Source organism: Artibeus jamaicensis, unplaced genomic scaffold (genome assembly GCF_021234435.1).
Source record: "Artibeus jamaicensis isolate MK-2021 breed Jamaican fruit bat unplaced genomic scaffold, CSHL_Jam_final contig_354, whole genome shotgun sequence".
In the NCBI taxonomy this organism is placed as follows: domain Eukaryota; kingdom Metazoa; phylum Chordata; class Mammalia; order Chiroptera; family Phyllostomidae; genus Artibeus; species Artibeus jamaicensis.
Window position 1 is genome coordinate 39464210 of NW_026521803.1, and position 17431 is coordinate 39481640.

General features: G+C 42.0%; 1 protein-coding gene across 2 annotated transcripts; it reads left to right on the forward strand.

Annotated features, from left to right (window-relative positions):
- The first annotated feature begins 788 nt into the window (after positions 1–788).
- Positions 789–15837, forward strand: SERPINB10 (serpin family B member 10). Of its 2 annotated transcripts, XM_037156431.2 has the most exons (9): positions 789–927; positions 1090–1177; positions 4602–4778; positions 6085–6150; positions 6770–6907; positions 7883–8000; positions 11528–11670; positions 13312–13467; positions 15295–15837. In XM_037156431.2, exons 3-9 carry the CDS (start codon positions 4611–4613, stop codon positions 15697–15699), a joined length of 1194 nt encoding a protein of 397 aa, XP_037012326.2. In that variant the 5' UTR covers positions 789–927; positions 1090–1177; positions 4602–4610; the 3' UTR covers positions 15700–15837. The 2 variants fall into 2 exon arrangements, with proteins under 2 accessions (XP_037012326.2, XP_037012325.2); XM_037156430.2 differs by having other exon boundaries at positions 789–1177.
- Positions 15838–17431: the final 1594 nt, after the last annotated feature.

Genomic DNA, 17431 nt, shown 5'->3' on the forward strand with positions numbered 1-17431 from the left:
AGAAGGTTTGAGGGAAATGAATAAAACTTAGTCAGTGACTTTAAAGAAGATGAACCAATTTCTTGGCTGGTTCAGCAGCATCTACCTTGAAGCATTTAATGCATGATGACCAGAGTGTCTTCACGCCCTGCAGAGTTGCAGCTCAAGTCACCCTCTGCGGGACTGCGGCCTGTCACCATGAACAGGCCCTCTGTTTAGAGCTTCCTGTAATACTTTCAGCTAATAATAGGCCGAGGCATCCATGGATAATATCTGCTCAGCACATGTCTGGCAGGCACCATAGAATTTCCGACCACAAGTCACAGTCCCTAGTGAAATCCAGATGAACGTTCTGCTCTGGGCTCCACACCAACCTTCAGATATTAAACTCTGAGCCAGTACATGAGAACGTATGTGTGTCTTTCTTTACACATGTTAGAGGAAATTGGCAGTTATTTTAAAACATAGCACAGCACTCAGGGAATGACTTGTTTATGACTTGTTTTGTTGTTGTTGTTTTTTCCTTTGCCTCTGTAAGCTGCTTCTTGCTTTTGCACCAGAAGTAAGGGTATAAGTGACAGACCACCCCTCACCCTATGTAAGCAATTGCTCCCCGCTGATCGGGGTCCAGAATTTGGAGACTGCCTCCTCTGGATCGGCACGCGTAAATAAAGGAAACAATCACTTCCCTTCCTCCAGTGTTCGGCCTGAGTTCTTCCCGTAACACACAGAGAAAAATAAGAGCCGCACAAAGGGAAACATACTGATAGTATTTACTTTCATTGACCAATGTTACCCCACTCATTGGAAGCTTTCTATTTTTTTCTTTTTAAGGGCAAGCACTCTAATCGCTGCCAGCTGGCAGCCTAGAGAAGTGATTGAGCAAGGAAACTGTGAGTTATAATTTGTCAGAATTCAGGTCTCCACATGTGGACAGACATGGAAAATGTGGGTATTAAAGAATTCAGGCAAAACCTTTATTAACTGTCTCTCTTTGGATTCGAGGTTCTGGCCAAGATAAACCAGAAAGGCAGAGTGTCCCGGCCTGTAACAGGGAATCAAAAGGGTGGGGCTTGGAAGAGGGAGGTGCTACTTTTTTTTGTTTTTTAGGTTTCTACAGTTACAAGTTACTTAACTCCACCACCATTTCTTACTTGAGGAACGATTTTCCAATTCTGCTCCAGGGGAAGAAAACAAGGTATTTAAATACTTTTTTTTTGTTTAAAAATGTTTACTTATGTTTTTTTTCTTTGTTGCAGTGCTTAGCTAAATAATAAATGATCGAGACTCCCTGAAACAGAAAAAATAGATAGAGCTCCATCCCCCAAGAATTCTGTGCAAGTCAGAGAGATTTAACCCTTGGCTGGTTCAGAGTTTCTACTGGAAAGATGGCTAAGGGAGGGGAGAACATTCATTTCCAAAGAAGTTAGAGAAATACATAGTTTTACTAGGATTGCAAAATTATGAATGGAGTTTTTTCTAGTTACATTTCTAAATCTGTCAACATAGGTAAACAGAAATAGAATGTTCTCGGAATAACTGAGCCCAAAGCTTTTGCTTGAATTTGTTTCCAGTCATTAACGTGTAGATATAATAGCTCGACTCTCTATACCCTGTCCCACCCAGCACCCTGTTCTGGCCACCATTCCATGAGCCATTAACTTGCTTCTCTTTCATGGAACAATCTAAGTCCCTACAGCCCCCCAACCTTACACTAGGTGCTTGTTATAAAACACCCCAAACTATTACTTCCCTCAGAAAGTGGCGTGAGGTGACTATAGACATGCTGGGGGTGGGGAGATGTCACATTCTGATGCGTGCCCCTCCGTGAGGTCAGTGACAGCATCAGGGTCATCGGGAATTTGAGGAGCTTTGGGTATCCTCTTCTGGAAAAGGGCAGGGGACTCCTTCCTCTGCCCTCCTCCTCCTCCTTCCTCTTGCTCCCTCCCCCTGTCCACCCTCTTCCATAACCCAGTTCCTCTTTTTTACTGTTAAAATCTTAGTGACAATGATATCCAATGACAAAAGCTATTGTATTCAGAGTCCAGAGAATGGGATTGCAGGGATGTCTGCTGCTGGGTTGCTGGGCATTTGAGTCAACTCCTTGAACCTCTCTGGGCCTTGGTTTTGCAGCTGATAATATGAGGCAATTGCCATAGAGGCGCTCTGAGGTTCTTTCACATTCTGATATTGCAGGAGTGTGTGTCTCTACACCGAGGCATTTTGTTGAAAGGCACGATCATTTTCTTATTTCCATAGTTCTCCATCTTTACTCCTAAACCCCTTTGCAGATTGAGCAAAGGAGCATTTCATCCTGGAAATGGCACCGTAGGCTTCTACTTTAGGGATTTATAGTCTTCCCTTAAGAAAAAAAATTGTTCAGCCTTTATACAGACAAATTATATCCTGTTAAATTTCATCCTAAGATATTGCATCCTTAAGGAAACCCTTTCCACTGTTGGGTTAAATTTTACTAATGGCTGTCTCGGCACTTCTGTAAATTTCTTTAAAAAAAAAAAAGGAAAATTTTCTGTTTGTATGTGGGCTAATATATCTGGGCTACATCTGATATGTTAATGATGGTATTAGTGAAAAAATTAATGAAGCAAAAGACCACTGCTTCATAACTTTCCATAAAGAAAACTGTATGGAAAAAGTTTTAACTTCACTTTCTATAAGAACTTAGTTCTTTCACTAGAGAGAATTATCGTTTTCAGGGATTTGTTAGGAGTAACTAAATTCCAAAATAATTGCAAATAGAAAGATAAAAATCCCAGACTCAGAGATAGTAGTTTCTCCTCTTCTTCCTTCATGGTAAGTATGGTTTGGCTAAAGACCCAAGAATTTTCCATATGAATGTAATTCATGAGTTCTAAAAAGATAAAGTTTTAATAAATAGGTAGCAAACAAAGTATTATTTGAATGAATATCACCCCAAAAGAAATAAGGAAGTTATTTTCGAGATGGCATGAATCTGATAAGAAAAAAATATTCACAGGCAAGTTCATTTTATAAGGATATAGAAGTACTACTACACAGACTTGTTTTTTCCTCTTTAATCAAACAGTGTCAGCCTAGGATTAGCATCAGCTTCTGGAATAGCCAGAGGCTGTAACAAGGGCATGAGTTAGAGGCTGGGAAGCTATTTTGTTAAGTATGAGCCTGTGGCTAGAAGGGGCTTCAGCTGTATCACTTAATCCCCATCGTGATGAAATCAAGGCTTTGTCTACGCATGCCTCTCCCTTGATTCAACTATTGGACTAGAGAGAAGTCCTCCTGGCTTTTCTTAAGTTCGAATTCTAGTTTTCTCAGACGGTCAGGTGAGGCCAGTGGAAGGCCCAGTTCTAGACAACTCTGGCACTAATAGGAGGTTCTAGGCCTCCTATTTGATTTACTTTTCATCATTTAACCAAGTTGAGAAATTATTTGGCTATAAAATGACAATAAATTGAACTTTTTTTTTGTTTGTTTAAAGTAGAGACCTGGTCTTAAAAGACTTAAATGAAAATGTCAAGGTAACTAAAGTTGCCATTTAGAAGTTGAATATGATATCAGAGAGAAAGGGGGGGCGTGCTTTGAGTTCTCTTGTGTATGAAGACCAGTTTCAGAGGGTCTCGAGTGAGTGAAAATAGAAACAGAAGAGTCTTGGTTTCTCTATTTCTCTGAAAGGATTTCCCACTAAATTGTGCATGATTTTGAGTTTAAGTAGATTAAGAAACGGTGGCTAGAGCCTAAACAATGAATGTGATAACCAAGTATTTACAGGGCTTTCATTTTGTGTGCAGTGCTGAGCTAGGCTCTGGGAGACGTTTGAAGTAGTGTGAAGAACTTTTGCTCTGGAGGAACTTACCCTGCAGTTGGGAAGATACAGCCATATCAGAAGAGAACAGAACTTGTGGTGTGATAACCACAAGTACATGGCAAACACTGTGTCAGGGGACTTCAGTGGCAGACAAGTTCCTGTGTACCCAACGGGTCAGGAAAAGCTTCCAGAGAAGAAGAGAAACTTGGTCAGAGTTTGATTTCAATAGAATAAAGCTCCATAAAAGCATTCCAGAATCCAAGAATATTGTATGTAAAGGTGTAAGGCAATAAATAAGGTTAAAAATGGAAATATGGATGAAAAAGTGAGTGAGAAAAAGTATGAAGTTGAAAAGATGCACACTTATTTCTCACTTACCCTGTCGAGTCAGTGGCTGTGTGGTGTGTTGAACAGAAGCACTGGCTGTAAGAGTGAGGGGCCCTGGTCCCACTGCCATTTCTACTGTGACATTGTGACACCTCATCATGACCTGCTGAATGACTGGAACCCAACTATTCTCTGATGTGCATTAGCACTCAGGCTTGAAGCAATTCTCTTAAACTCTCTTAACTTGACTTTTCTAATACGTGAAATATAATGTTGGACTAAATTTTTTTAAAGCCCCTAACTCCATTCAGTTCTTTTGAATCTAAATGGGCTAAGATATATTTTTGTGATTTCATTGAAGGATAATTAAAAAATAATATATAAGCTAACTAACTCTTTTACAAAAGTAAAATGAATGGAAAAGATTATTAACATCTTCTCTCTTTCTCTCTGCACCGCACCCCCCCCCCCCCCCCCCCGTTATTTTTCTTAGATTTTCCCAATGGATTCTTTAACAAAATCAATCAACCAATTTGCTCTGGAATTTAGCAAAAAGCTAGCTGAATCTGCTGAGGGTAAAAATATTTTCTTTTCTCCCTGGGGCATCTCAACCTGCTTGGCTATGGTGTATCTGGGCACCAGAGGTACCACTGCAGACCAAATAGCCCAGGTGAGTGGCAAAGCTGTCACCCCTATTGCCTAAAAGCAAAATGTCTTCTTTATCTTTTATTTTCACTTTTCTCCCAAACTCCAAATAGCTCACATGTTGCAACCATATTCTCTGAAATAAAAGGTACACTGAAAAAACACTCAAAAAAAGTTTTCTAGGCCATAAAAAGGAGTCTGGGAAAGGAAGTCAATTTGCTAGGAAAATCATTAAGGACCTGTGTTACAATTTGCTGTAAGTATCCTAAAGCATCCCCCAAACACAGCATCCTGAAAACACGATGCGTGTATGTGTAGCTGTAGACAAAGTGCATAATAAAATAGCAAAACACGTGTCTCTGTATGCTTGTGTAAACATAGCATATATATGTGTGTGTTTTAAATAAAAATAAACACAAACAAATAACTCCAGCCCTAAATCATATGACAATGGGAAGAGCAAATAACAGAATTTCCACCCAAGAAGGGGTCTTCTCTGCCAGAGATGGAAAGGGGAACAGCGCATAATTCTGAGTGAGATAAGCAGAATATCAATTCTGTGAGTTTAGGCCCAGGATATCACCCTTATTCTTGTCAGTCACAAGATGGTTTAAAACAGCAACGACAGAAACCTGGCTAAAAATTAATTCTTAAGAAGCTTAATTACTTACATATTAGACTTAATTTTAGATGATTCCAGTTGGAAGCTATTCCCAAGTGTTATAAATATAACGCTTGCCCGCATTTGATTGAATATTTATTTGAACGCGGACAGTTTCATTTTAACCTGAGACTGAGGAGTGGCCTATGCACCCCTTTTCCCACGGCCAATGGTCCCTGTTCCGTCACCACGGGGCAGCACAGCTTTGGTCGAACACACTGTATTCTTCACTGCCAGGTGGGTCCAGGGTGTGCAAGGGGGAATTATTGCCTTATCTTCTACTGTTGTGCAGTTCAGGGGAAGCAGGGATGCCCACATCCTTCCTGTTAACTTGCAAATGCCATGCTGGGGTGAAAACAGAGGACATGTGTCCACATGTCAAGTGGTGAATATCCTCTTTCCCAACATTATCCTAAATGTCCCATAAAAAGTATTAAAATAAGGAGTAACTTAAATCAGACTTTAAAAAATTTATTTCAAAACACCTCTTGACTTGCTGTCCTAGGTTCAGCTACCACACCATTAGATCAAATCAGAGCCCCTTGGGCTCACCCATTACACGTTCTGTCGCTATAGGAATGACTGACTTGTATTTATTGAGCCGTGTTCCACACGATTTGTTGTCTGCCAGTGTGCTCACATGTTGTCTTTTTTGGGGGGGAAATTACAGGTACTTCAGTTTTACAGAGATCAGGACATCAAATCTTATCCTGAAAGTGAAAAGAAAAGGAAAACGGTATGTGTCCACCTTTTGGCATCTCTGGGCCACGCTGGAAGGAGAAGAGTTGTCTTGGGCCACACGTTAAATGCACTGCAACGTGTAATCACCCAAAAAATCTCACGATGTTTTAAGTAAATTTAGGATTTTGTGCTGGGCCACATGTGGCCCATGGCCATGGGTCGGACACCCCTGCTTTCTATCTTAATATCCATTTGATGATTAAGGAGAAACTGCTTTCAGCACCTGCAGGATTGTGGTTAATTTAAGCAACTTTTACTGGGTAACTATTCTTAGAAACATACATGAAAATTATAGAAGCATTTTTTCATAATACAAAATAGCTACACTTTTTGGAAGGGTCTTTTTTTCCCCCTGTGTTTTACTTTTGTGTAAAGAGAATTTTGCTTCCCTTTCAAAGCTTTCAAAATTGTTTCTGCTTTTGCAAACTAAATGGAGAGAAACTGAAACCCTCAATTACCTTTATGTTTAACATTAGAGAAAACATTTTTATCTACCTTAGAATTGATTCCAGCATTTGTTTACAGTACACCAAATCATTTGGTTTAGGTTATAGGTTGTGCTGATATAAGTAGCTTTTGTTCAAAGTCTGTATTTGACTGATCCCTTTTCTTAGGACTGCAACTTGGGGAAGGTTGAAGAAATACACTCGGATTTCCGGACACTCATCTCTGAAGTCAATAGTCCCAGTGATGCCTATATACTTAAAACAGCCAACGGGATATACGGAGAGAAAACTTATCCATTTTATGATGTAAGTGCAAATATGTTATTTAAAATTGATGGGAAAGAAAGAACCATGTGAGACCATTCAATTAACTCTTTGCATGTTTCTCTAGGGATCTCAGGGTCAACATTAACAAGGTCAGCATTTCTGGTAAACAGTCATTTAGACTAACCAATATGTCTAATAATGAAAATCGATAATCGGTTTCAAACCAGGTCTAGGATCAGATTTTTATACAAAGTGATAATATATAAGTTTGGTTTATATGTTCTCTATGTCAACATGTGTTTCATGGGCAGTGGAGCAGGACATGGGAGCGTGGACATGGGGTACGTCTGAAGGAGCAGAGGGCGGTGTTGGTCCTGGGACTGTGCCCGAAGATGGTGTAATTGAGAGTAAAGCCAACCTTGGAATCAGACAAGGCATTTCCCATCATGACTTTAGAGACTTTGAAAAGACTCTTAACATGGAATAATATAAACTTTGCCCCCCTTCCCATGATGGGAACCCCATAGTGTCAACCATGACTTCATCCTCAGTTCAGACTCCAGGGCTCCTCAGAGGGGTCCACCCAGGGCCAGGACACTCACTGACTTCCCTCACATCCATCTATCACATTTTTGGCACATCTTAGAAGAAGCAGGAGGACACAGATGTCCAGTGGGCAAAAAGCAAGGACATTGGATAGGATGGAGGGGTAGCAATAGACACAATAAAGTTATCTTCAGACTTCAAGCAGTGAGGGCAGAGACGTGAACAGTAGGCCTATCTTTCATACCTGGATTTCTGCATGGCAAGTCAGTGCCCAGCCAAGTTTAAAGAGGTGTGTGTGTGTGTGTGTGTGGTCTTTGACCAAAGCCCAAGTGGGGGAGAGAGAAAGGAGTATTGGGCATGTGTGTGGCAGCAATTGTTTTTCTACCTAGCTTTTTGATGATCTACATTGACTTGATCTCTCAGTTTTGGAAATGCTCTGCAAAAGGATATTTTGCCTGTATCTTTCAGAAATATTTAGAAGACATGGAAACATACTTTGGTGCAACACCACAGTCTGTTAACTTTTTGGGAGCTTCTGACCAAATCAGAAAGGAGATCAACTCTTGGGTGGAAAGCCAGACTGAGGGTAAGCTTCCCCCGAGGTGTCCAGCAAAGTGCTTTGTCTAGGCATCATTTCATTGCTGACACTGTCCCCTGTTACTGAAATGAGTGCTGATGCTTAATTTCATCTGCCCCTCCCGCCAGACTCAAGGAGCCCAAGCACAAGAGCTCTGTCATATTCCGGTTTTAGCTTTGAATCGCTCACACATCACAGGCCCCCTCACTGTCGTTGTTTGGGACATTAATGTTCATTGGAGTGAATTGAGGAAGTTGGCAGCCCTCAATCCTCAGTTCCCTTTTCATTGAACTAACGACTCAAAAGTCAAGGTGAGGCAGGAATGACCATGTACTTATTCCAGATTTGGATTCATCTGAAAGTAAGTCCTATTTTTTAAGAATTAGAATTAGCTAGCGTTACACTATTCCTGTTGGCATGATGACCAGCTGGGAGTATAGAAGAAAAAGCATATTGTAAAACTCAAATTCCACATGGCGGAGGTGGAAGTAAGAATAGGAAGAAGCTGAACTAGGTCGCTGGGCTCGAATTTTTAGCCCAGTGCCTACTATGTCAACTGAAAAACCCTACCGGGGGGGCAGGCTGGGAGCAAGCATCTAATCTGCTGTCTTCACACCCAGCAAAGGCTTTCAGAGTTGAGAGCAGACCTGCTGTCTGATGCTGAGCGCATAGCTTGGTCCGTGCTTCCCTGGGTAGATGGAAACACACTGGCGCTTGACAATTGTCTACATCCCGATGTCAAACTCATTTTCACCAGGGGCCACATTAACCTCCCAGTTGCCTTCAAAGGGCCAAATGTAATGTTAGGATTGTATAAATGTAACTGCTCCTTAACAGTTAAGAGAGAGCTTGGTGCTGCCGCTGGGTAGAAACAAGGTGCTGAGCGGGATAAAACAAGGTGGAGGGCGGGATCTGGCCCACGGGCCTTGCGTTTGCCACCTGTGGTCTAGATGACAGAGCTGTGCAGGAACTCCTGCTGGATGACCACTGTGCCGTGAATCTGCACTGCCCAATTTGATCCGTGTTCTATCCACATTTGACCAGAGGTGACTAGAAATAAGGCTAACTCGACCGAGGAACTGAACTTTTACCTTTAGTTCATTTTAATTAATTGAAGTGGAAGGAGCCAGGTGTGTCTGGGGACTATCGTATTTGACAGCACAGAAGATCTGTTTTAGACAAAGTGAACAAACACTTTAAGTTATGAGGAATGAGTAAACTCCAGGTTACGGTCACCATACGGTCAAAAGACAGGACGGGTGCCTTTTGAAAAGCCTCTGTTGTCAGCACCCATCAAGGAAGAGTGCCCCCCCACTACACTCACCCTGTCATGGTCAGGGTGCTTTATTAAGGCCCTGTCTTGTGCTTCCCACAATTCATTCCTCCAGCTGGTCCTGCCGACTCTTTCTCAGAGGTGAGCCTTCCAATGAGGGAGAAAGCACGAATCTTCCTGTGTGTTCTTTTACATGTTGGACACACATACCTGCTATTTGGGGCTATGCAACCTCAGTTTAAGTGAAGAACTGATCAGCTGTTTCAGTCACTCTGACTTTGTTGAGGAGAGTTCCACGTGTTCTTATGGAGAAGTTGCTAGCAACTCTTTGGCGTGACTCGGTTCTGTCTGAACTATTCGAAAGAAGCTTCTCTCCTTACTCCTTCAAACAGGTCTCTTTGCAAATCATCCTGTGGACTGCTGGGGGCTTACCTGGCATTCAGAGTTGAATTCTGAGAGATAATACCAGTCACATGCTGTCATGTTTTTTTTTCTGACTTGGTTTTGTCATAGTTTTTAAGTCTCTAAAAAGTGAGGGGTGGAGGAGGCAACTGTCTGCGTATTTTATTCTCAAAGTCTGTCACATGCTGGGTGCGCTGGGCACTCTCAAGCCACAGGGATATGTGGCCCCAGGACTTGACCTGCATGTATGTGAAGAGGGTGTCCAGTAGGTGGCACTGCAACTCTCAAAAGGGTCCTAAGATTTCTGAGAAGAGTCCATTTGCTCTGTGTTACTTTGAAGTTGTACGTAAGTACATTTTATATATACTTTGTCAAAGAAATTAACAGCATGGACGTGAATTCAACAGGCTAGGCTCCCTGAAAACATATGAACCCAGAGAACAGTGCAATAAGACTTCAAACAACTTGATCTCAATCAACTTGGGATCAAGCTGTGTCAACCTCAATCCTCAGTGCATCTCCTACAACTCAATCAAATGATGGAATAATTAACTTAGAACGACACAGAGGTTTAAAAAATAAAACTTCTGTGCAAAGGAAAATATTTTTTAAATGACACAGTGGGACTCTTCATGTTAAATCAGAGAATTTTTAAATGAAATTTAATATACTGTCTTTATTTTTAAAAAAATATTTGATTTATTTATCTTTAGAAAAAGGAGGAAGGAAGGAAGGGAGGGACAGAGAGAAACATCGATGTGTGAGAGATACATTGCTCAGTTGCCTCTCTCATGCCCCCTACTGGGGACCTAGCCCACAACCCAGACATTCGCCCTGACTAGAATTGAATCAGCCACCTGATATACTGCCTTTCAACAGATTAAAAAAGAATACAAAAGATGTTTCAGAAAGTTTTCACATAGGCATTGAAAATCATATTTAAATTTAATTTCTAAAACCAAGAAGTCTGCTTTACGGGGGATGAGTGTTTGTTTTGCTTTGAATAGACATGGTCAAGCCACACCTTAGATCTACTGAAATCTCTAGAAATGCTGCCCTTAGGACTTTTCAGTAAAGCTGCACATCCATGTGCAGTGTGTGGCTCAGTGGGTTTGGTGTCTTCCTGCAAATGGAAAGGTTGAAAATTCAATTCTTGGTCAGAGCACATGCCTGGGTTGCAGGCCAGGTCTCTGGTTGTAGGTGTTTGAGAGGCAACCGATCAGTGTTTCTCTCTCCTATTCATGTTCCTGTCCCTCTCTTTCTCCCTCCCTCCCCTGTCCCTAAAAAATAAATAAAAATCTTAAAAAATAAATAAAGCTGCATAGTGTTTTGTGAGCCACCTGTGTGAAGAATGTAGCAGCTGAGGGGTAAGCTGGAGGGTCACAAGGGCTGGTTCGCATCTCTTCAGGGATTAGGATTTGACATTTTTTTCTTGGAAGACCTACAATAGCAGTACTCTCACAAAAACGCATAACCTAAATATCACCCCAAGGAAACATCAGACCAATGGACTGATGGACATTCTTACAAAACCTTTTCAAAAGCATCAAGGTCATAGAAGACAAAAGTTGACCGAGGAACTGTCCCAGATTAAAGAGGACTAAGAGGAAAGGACAACTAAATGCAACTTGAGATCTTGGGTTGATTTCTGGTCCAGAAAAATAAGTTATTAGAACAACTGATAAAAACTGAATGAGATCAGTGACTAGTATTCTGTCAATGCTAACTGGGTGGTTTGGATTATTTGTGGGTATATATATCATTCAACAGTATTTCACAATCATCACTTTTATAAGTGTGGCATGTCGCTGCAATATAACATTGGAATACTCCATTTGAAACCTGTCTTTTGTTCTTGTAGGAAAAATCCAGAATCTCCTACCTGATGATGCAGTGGATTTTACAACCAGAATGGTTCTGGTGAATGCCCTTTACTTTAAAGGAATCTGGGAACATCAATTCTTAGCCCAAGACACCACGGAGAAGCCTTTCAGAATAAATAAGGTAGGAACCTTGGAATAATCAGTATGAATTTTCACATGGCATTGTAGAAGGGATTCTATGGTAAATTTACCCCTCTTCCTACATATGTGCTCTTATAAAGCATGGCTCTTACTAGAGCATGCATGGCTGAAATGAAAGCCCCTGGTTCCACCCCACCTTGAAATCCCCTTTCCATTGTTTTTCTTTGAAAATAGACTATTCACATACTTTATCACTCAGAACCTGCTACAGCTAGGCTAGAGAAGGTAGGGTAGCTATTGCATTTGTTTCCCAGGTGAGACATTCTGCGTGGTACGTGACTAATTTAGAAGTCTATCATAATCGTAACCCCTAAGTCTTCACTATTGAGTTCCATTCTTAGTTCTACTAAGCCTATACTCTCTTCTACTCCCCACAAAAACAAATAAAAATGTTAAAATCTCACCTCTTTCATGAAGCTTTCTCTCTGTGTTAGAACACAACCACTTGTATTCTTTAGAAACCTACTCCAGCAAAAACAGAGATGGACATAAGACGACAGATATCTCCTAGCAGCCACGGGCTGGAAGGTCATGAGACTTGAGTGGAAACGAGGATTCAAATGTTGTCAGGACTCCTTCTCTATCTTTTCAATGGTTTCTCCCATCATTCTTCTCAGGCTGAAGTCTAACTTCCTCTTCGTCCTGATCTACAATGGCAGAACCCGGCTACTCACAACACTTCCTCCATTCTAGAGACAGTCCGACAGATGTCACTCCAAATTCCTAGGAAAGGAAGTGATAGGCCGAAGTTTGTAAAGGTTGTTTGGTCCTGGGGGGGGTCCGCTCACACAGACAGTGCTGCTGAGGACCGACGGCTGCGATCCCGCAGGCGCGTGGGGTAGGCGGTTCTCCGTCAGTGGGATAACGATGGGGGAGGGATGCGGTGTATAACCCGACAGGCCAACTAGAAATGAGCTGCATGGTCACCTTACTATCGTCACCAGGAATTTTTCAGTTGCAAGCAATAGAAAAGCATTCCAAACTGGCACCAGTACAGTGTGAACTGTGTTAGCTTTGACTTACGTAAATAAGAGCAACTCGCATGTGTTGGAATATGGCACCTGCAGAGTCTCAGAACATAATCTCAGTTCTCTCGCTCTCTCCCAGAAGAGGTTTCTGGTTAGATCATTTGCTTATTTTAAAAACTGGGTGGTCTGTTTCATTACCACCGAGTTTTTTTAGAGTTCTTTATAAATTGTGCATACGTGTCCTTTATCACATGTGTTTTGCAAATATGTTCTCCTAGTCTACTGCTTGTCTCCTCATTCTCAGTGAATTTCCATCTTTATGATACTGAAAATCTTTCTCGAAATGTTTGCATTTGAAGTACACACCTTATTCAGTTCCTGAATCATTTTTACTTACATAGTTTGCATAAGGTTATGTAATTTTTGAAGTATTTGATAGAATTAGCTTGCTATGATATGTACATGTTGCCACAATAATGTTAGAGAATGAAGCTCCCATTTCCCCTGTTACTGGTGTTATCCAGTAGAACACATATTTCCAGAAAATGAGGTCTGAATAACTTTATTCAGCACTTAGCAGGGGCCACCAATTCTGCCCCGGTGCCAGACGCCCGGGGACATTTTCTCAGTGCTCCGCTACTTATTTTCTGTAGACCACAAGCAAACCCGTGCAAATGATGTCGATGAAAGAAAAGCTTCCCGTTTTTCACATAGAAGAGCCACCAGCCACCGGCCTCCAACTCTACTACAAGAGCCGTGACCTCAGCCTGTTCATCCTGCTGCCGGAAGACGTCAGTGGGCTGAAGCAGGTAAGGAGTCTTCTGTCTGCGGTGAAGATGGTCCCGGTGCTTACCTCCGTGTCTCTGTGTAGCAGGGCTGCCCCATTCTCTAATTCCTGTGGAGGAAGGCAACCAGCGTCCTCTCTGCCCTAGGCATTCTACCTTCACAGTGTCATTTCAGCTTTGCAGAACTCCGTGAGGGTGACGTTACTTACTATTCCTTAGAAAGGTTGCGTCCCTGCTAGACACTTGTAGCACGGGGTGGCCACACAAACAGCCATACGAACAATGGATACAGATAGCCTTTGTCAGTCACAAAGCTGAGCGGGCTCATCATAACAGTCTTTCACTGGGTCTGGGTCTTTCCTCTCCCTCTGGGAGGACCTACCTAATGGGAGATGAATTTTGTAATCACTTGCATTGATGTAGCATTAGATATACCTTTTAAAACATTATGTTTACTTCCAAAACCTTCAAAAACTTTTTAAAAATCAAGGGAACCATTTTCAGGAGAAATAGGCGATATAAGCACTATGTAAGTTGCCGGTCTGCCAAATTTCTTTGAAGCCGGACGTAACTTTGGTCAGACGGCATTCCCGACACTCTGCATGTCTGATGGGACTTTGGGCTCCCTGCGGCAGGTGGCCTGTCTTTCTCTGCACGGTGCCTGATGGCTCATGTGCGCCGGACTTTTTATACTTACACGTTTCCGCGGCCTTTCTAGTGTGTGGAAAAAGGTTTCCAATGGTGTCATAAAATTGATGAAACTGGAAGGATAATGAAAATAGGACCGAGTGTGGGCACCAAACCAGCAGAGCCCCACCCGACAAGATAGACCTTCCTTCCCAAGTGAGCAGATTCCTGAGCGGAAGAAGGTGTCACATTGTAAATGCCCATCGTTTACAAGTGTGTCATTGATGGCAGTACTTTGGTCTAGAAAACTCTCCGGGCAGCAACGCACGTGCTTTAAAACAGATTATTCAAAAACTCAAACACTGGGTTTCCCCTCACACGCATATCTGTATAAATACATACATATCTATTTGCTTAAAAATTTTTAAAATAAAAAGAGAAATTACCATCAAAACCAGTATAAAAATGTCGTAACTCTTAAGATTTGGGTGTCTTTTTCTCTTTCTATCTATCATCTATCTATCTATCTATCTATCTATCTATCTATCTATCTATCTATCATCTATCTATCTTTCTGCATTGTTTATGGTTACTAAATTCATATTTTTGTGATTATAGACATCTAATTTTGCCTCAGGTTTTGTTTTCAAAGAACTGTCTCCCATGTTCATTAAAATTAATGGGTTTTGTGCCCTGACATACAACGTGTCCTATAGTGTATACCTTCATGAAGACGTGTAAATTATATTTATTTTGATTCGAGTGCATAGTTGATATTTTGTGTATCATCGTAGAAGTACTTCCATTTTAAATCAAGATGGAATACTCTTGTATCTTGGAAACTGTCCATCTGAAAAACAAAGATTCTATAGGTCCGACCACGTGAGGGATGTTGTGATGCAAAGAATTTCTATACGTGTGTGTTTTGTTACCCTGGGAAACGGGAGCAACCGTAACTCATCTGTGTCATTATGTAGAACTCACTTAAGCAATGCTTGTCCCTCCACTTTTTTTTTTAGTTTTTTATTTAAAAAATTATTTAGTTATTTTTCAAGTACAGTTTTCTGTTTATTTCTCCCATTCTAGCCCACCCCTCCCCTGTGATCCCCACCTCCCTCCCATTTCCATCGCCCTTAGCTATCGTCCCTGTGTCCTTTATACTTGTTCCTCTAAATACCGACTCACTTCGGAATTGCCGGCTCTTCCTTGGTTCCACACCCGCAGCTGGAGAAGGCCGCCACGTTCGAGCAGCTGGGCGAGTGGACCAGCGAAGACATGATGGAGCTGTACCACGTGAAGCTGCACCTTCCCAAGTTCAAGCTGGAGGAGAGCTACGATCTCAAATCAGCCCTGAGCAGCATGGGCATGAGCGACGCCTTTGACCAGAGCAAGGCTGACTTCTCAGGGATGTCGGCAGGGAGACAGCTGTTTCTGTCCGAAGTTTTCCACAAGTCTTTTGTGGAGATAAATGAGCAAGGGACAGAGGCTTCAGCGGGGACCGGGAGTGAGGTGGGGTTTCGATCTAGACCCCTGTCCATTGATTTCAATGCCGACCACCCATTCCTCTTCTTCATCAGGCACAACAAAACCAAGTGCATCCTCTTTTACGGGAGATTCTGCTCCCCCTGAGCCCACATCTGTCTCATGATCCCAGGGATGGGATGTGCTTTTCACATCAGAAGATGAGAAAACAATTCTGATAATAACTAGTGTGTAGTCCAGATCTTTTCCACATTTGAATATTAGCAAATAAATCTTGAAATAATGCATTCTAGTGATGTCATATCATTATACCTAGAGAGTATGACAAATTTTATTTTTATCACAAAACATTTTGTCTTTTTTTAAAAAAGATTTTATTTATTTATTTTTAAAGAGAAAGGAAAGGAAGGAGAAAGAGGGAGAGGGAGAGAAACATCAATGTGTGATTGCTTTTCATGCGCCCCCTACTGGGGACCTGGCCTACAAACCTGGGCACCTGCCCTGACTGGGAATTGAACCAGTGACCCTTTGGTTCACATGCTTGTGCTTAATCCACTGAGCTGTACCAGCCGGGGGTAAACATTTTTCCTTAATGTTACTTTTATTTACATTTCAGAAATACTATATTATTCAATTGAATGCCTATTATAATTCTTGAGCTGTTGGTCATTGTATTGTCACTTACATTTCACATATATTATTTAGTGAAGGGAAATTTTTATGAAGGCAATATATTAATGAACAAGGATTTTTCAGGAGTATAATTTTGATAGTTCATTACTTACCACTGAAAAACGAACTACCCCTTTCCTGTTATCTAAAAAATACTTATTTTGACATTAATGGAAAAACTATTGAAAGGCAAATGAAATCTGGAATTTACTTAACAACGATGTACCAATGTTGTCTTCTCAGTGTGAAGCAGTGTATCATGGTCACGGTAGATGTTACTGTCACCAGAAGGGGCCGGGACCAGGAGCAAGGTCGACCGTGGTGTGTGGGTTCTTGACTTCATGTAAGACAGATTTCACAATAGGAGTCCAGGTGATTTTGAGAGTATGTTTATTAGAGCTGGGAGCAATGAAACAAAGGAAGGTCTTAACATAGAACAGGGGCGTCAAACTCATTTTCACTGGGGGCCATATCCGCCTCGAGGTTGCCTTCCAAGTGCTGAATGTAATTTTAGGACTGTGTGAATGTAACTACTCCTGAACAGTTGAGAACTTGGCGCTCTTGCTGGGTAGAAACAAGGTGCTGGGCCAGATAAAACAAGGTGCAAGGCTGGATTTGGCCTGCAGGCCTTGCATTTGCCACCTGTGGCTTAGGGAAGCAATAGGAGAGGGCCTAGGTAGGGCTGCTTGACTCCCTAGATATTCTGTAGGAAAGAAGTGAGCCCAGGTGGGGCTGCAGTTAGCTCACTGGGAAGTCAGGGGAAATAGGCCTGAGAGGCAGGTTCAGGGGATGAGCCCGGGACAAGCTGCCCCTGCCCACTGCTGCCCTGGCTGCAAGTTTCCTGGGGGCCCTCAGAGTTCAGGAGAATATTATTTTAGAGATCAATTGTGTCACCGTAGGCTGCTCTTTGGGTCTTCATGTAATTAAATGGAAGAGTGGATCTGACCCCAACAGGGCATAAGCGAGTGAGAGACACTGTGTCTTCTGTGTCAAATCGTGGTTCAGTATTGTAGAATTTTTAAAAAATGACTTTATGTCTTAGTTCCAAAGATGAAACTAAGACACGAAGTTCCCCTGTGGGGATTCTGCTGCTGGCGCTTCCCCTCCGTAGGCCAGTTCCAGCTGGCCCACGCCCTTGGGGCAGCCGCTCCTCGGTGAACCAGCTCCGGCAAGTTTCTTTGCCATTGGCCGTGGCACATTCCCGTGT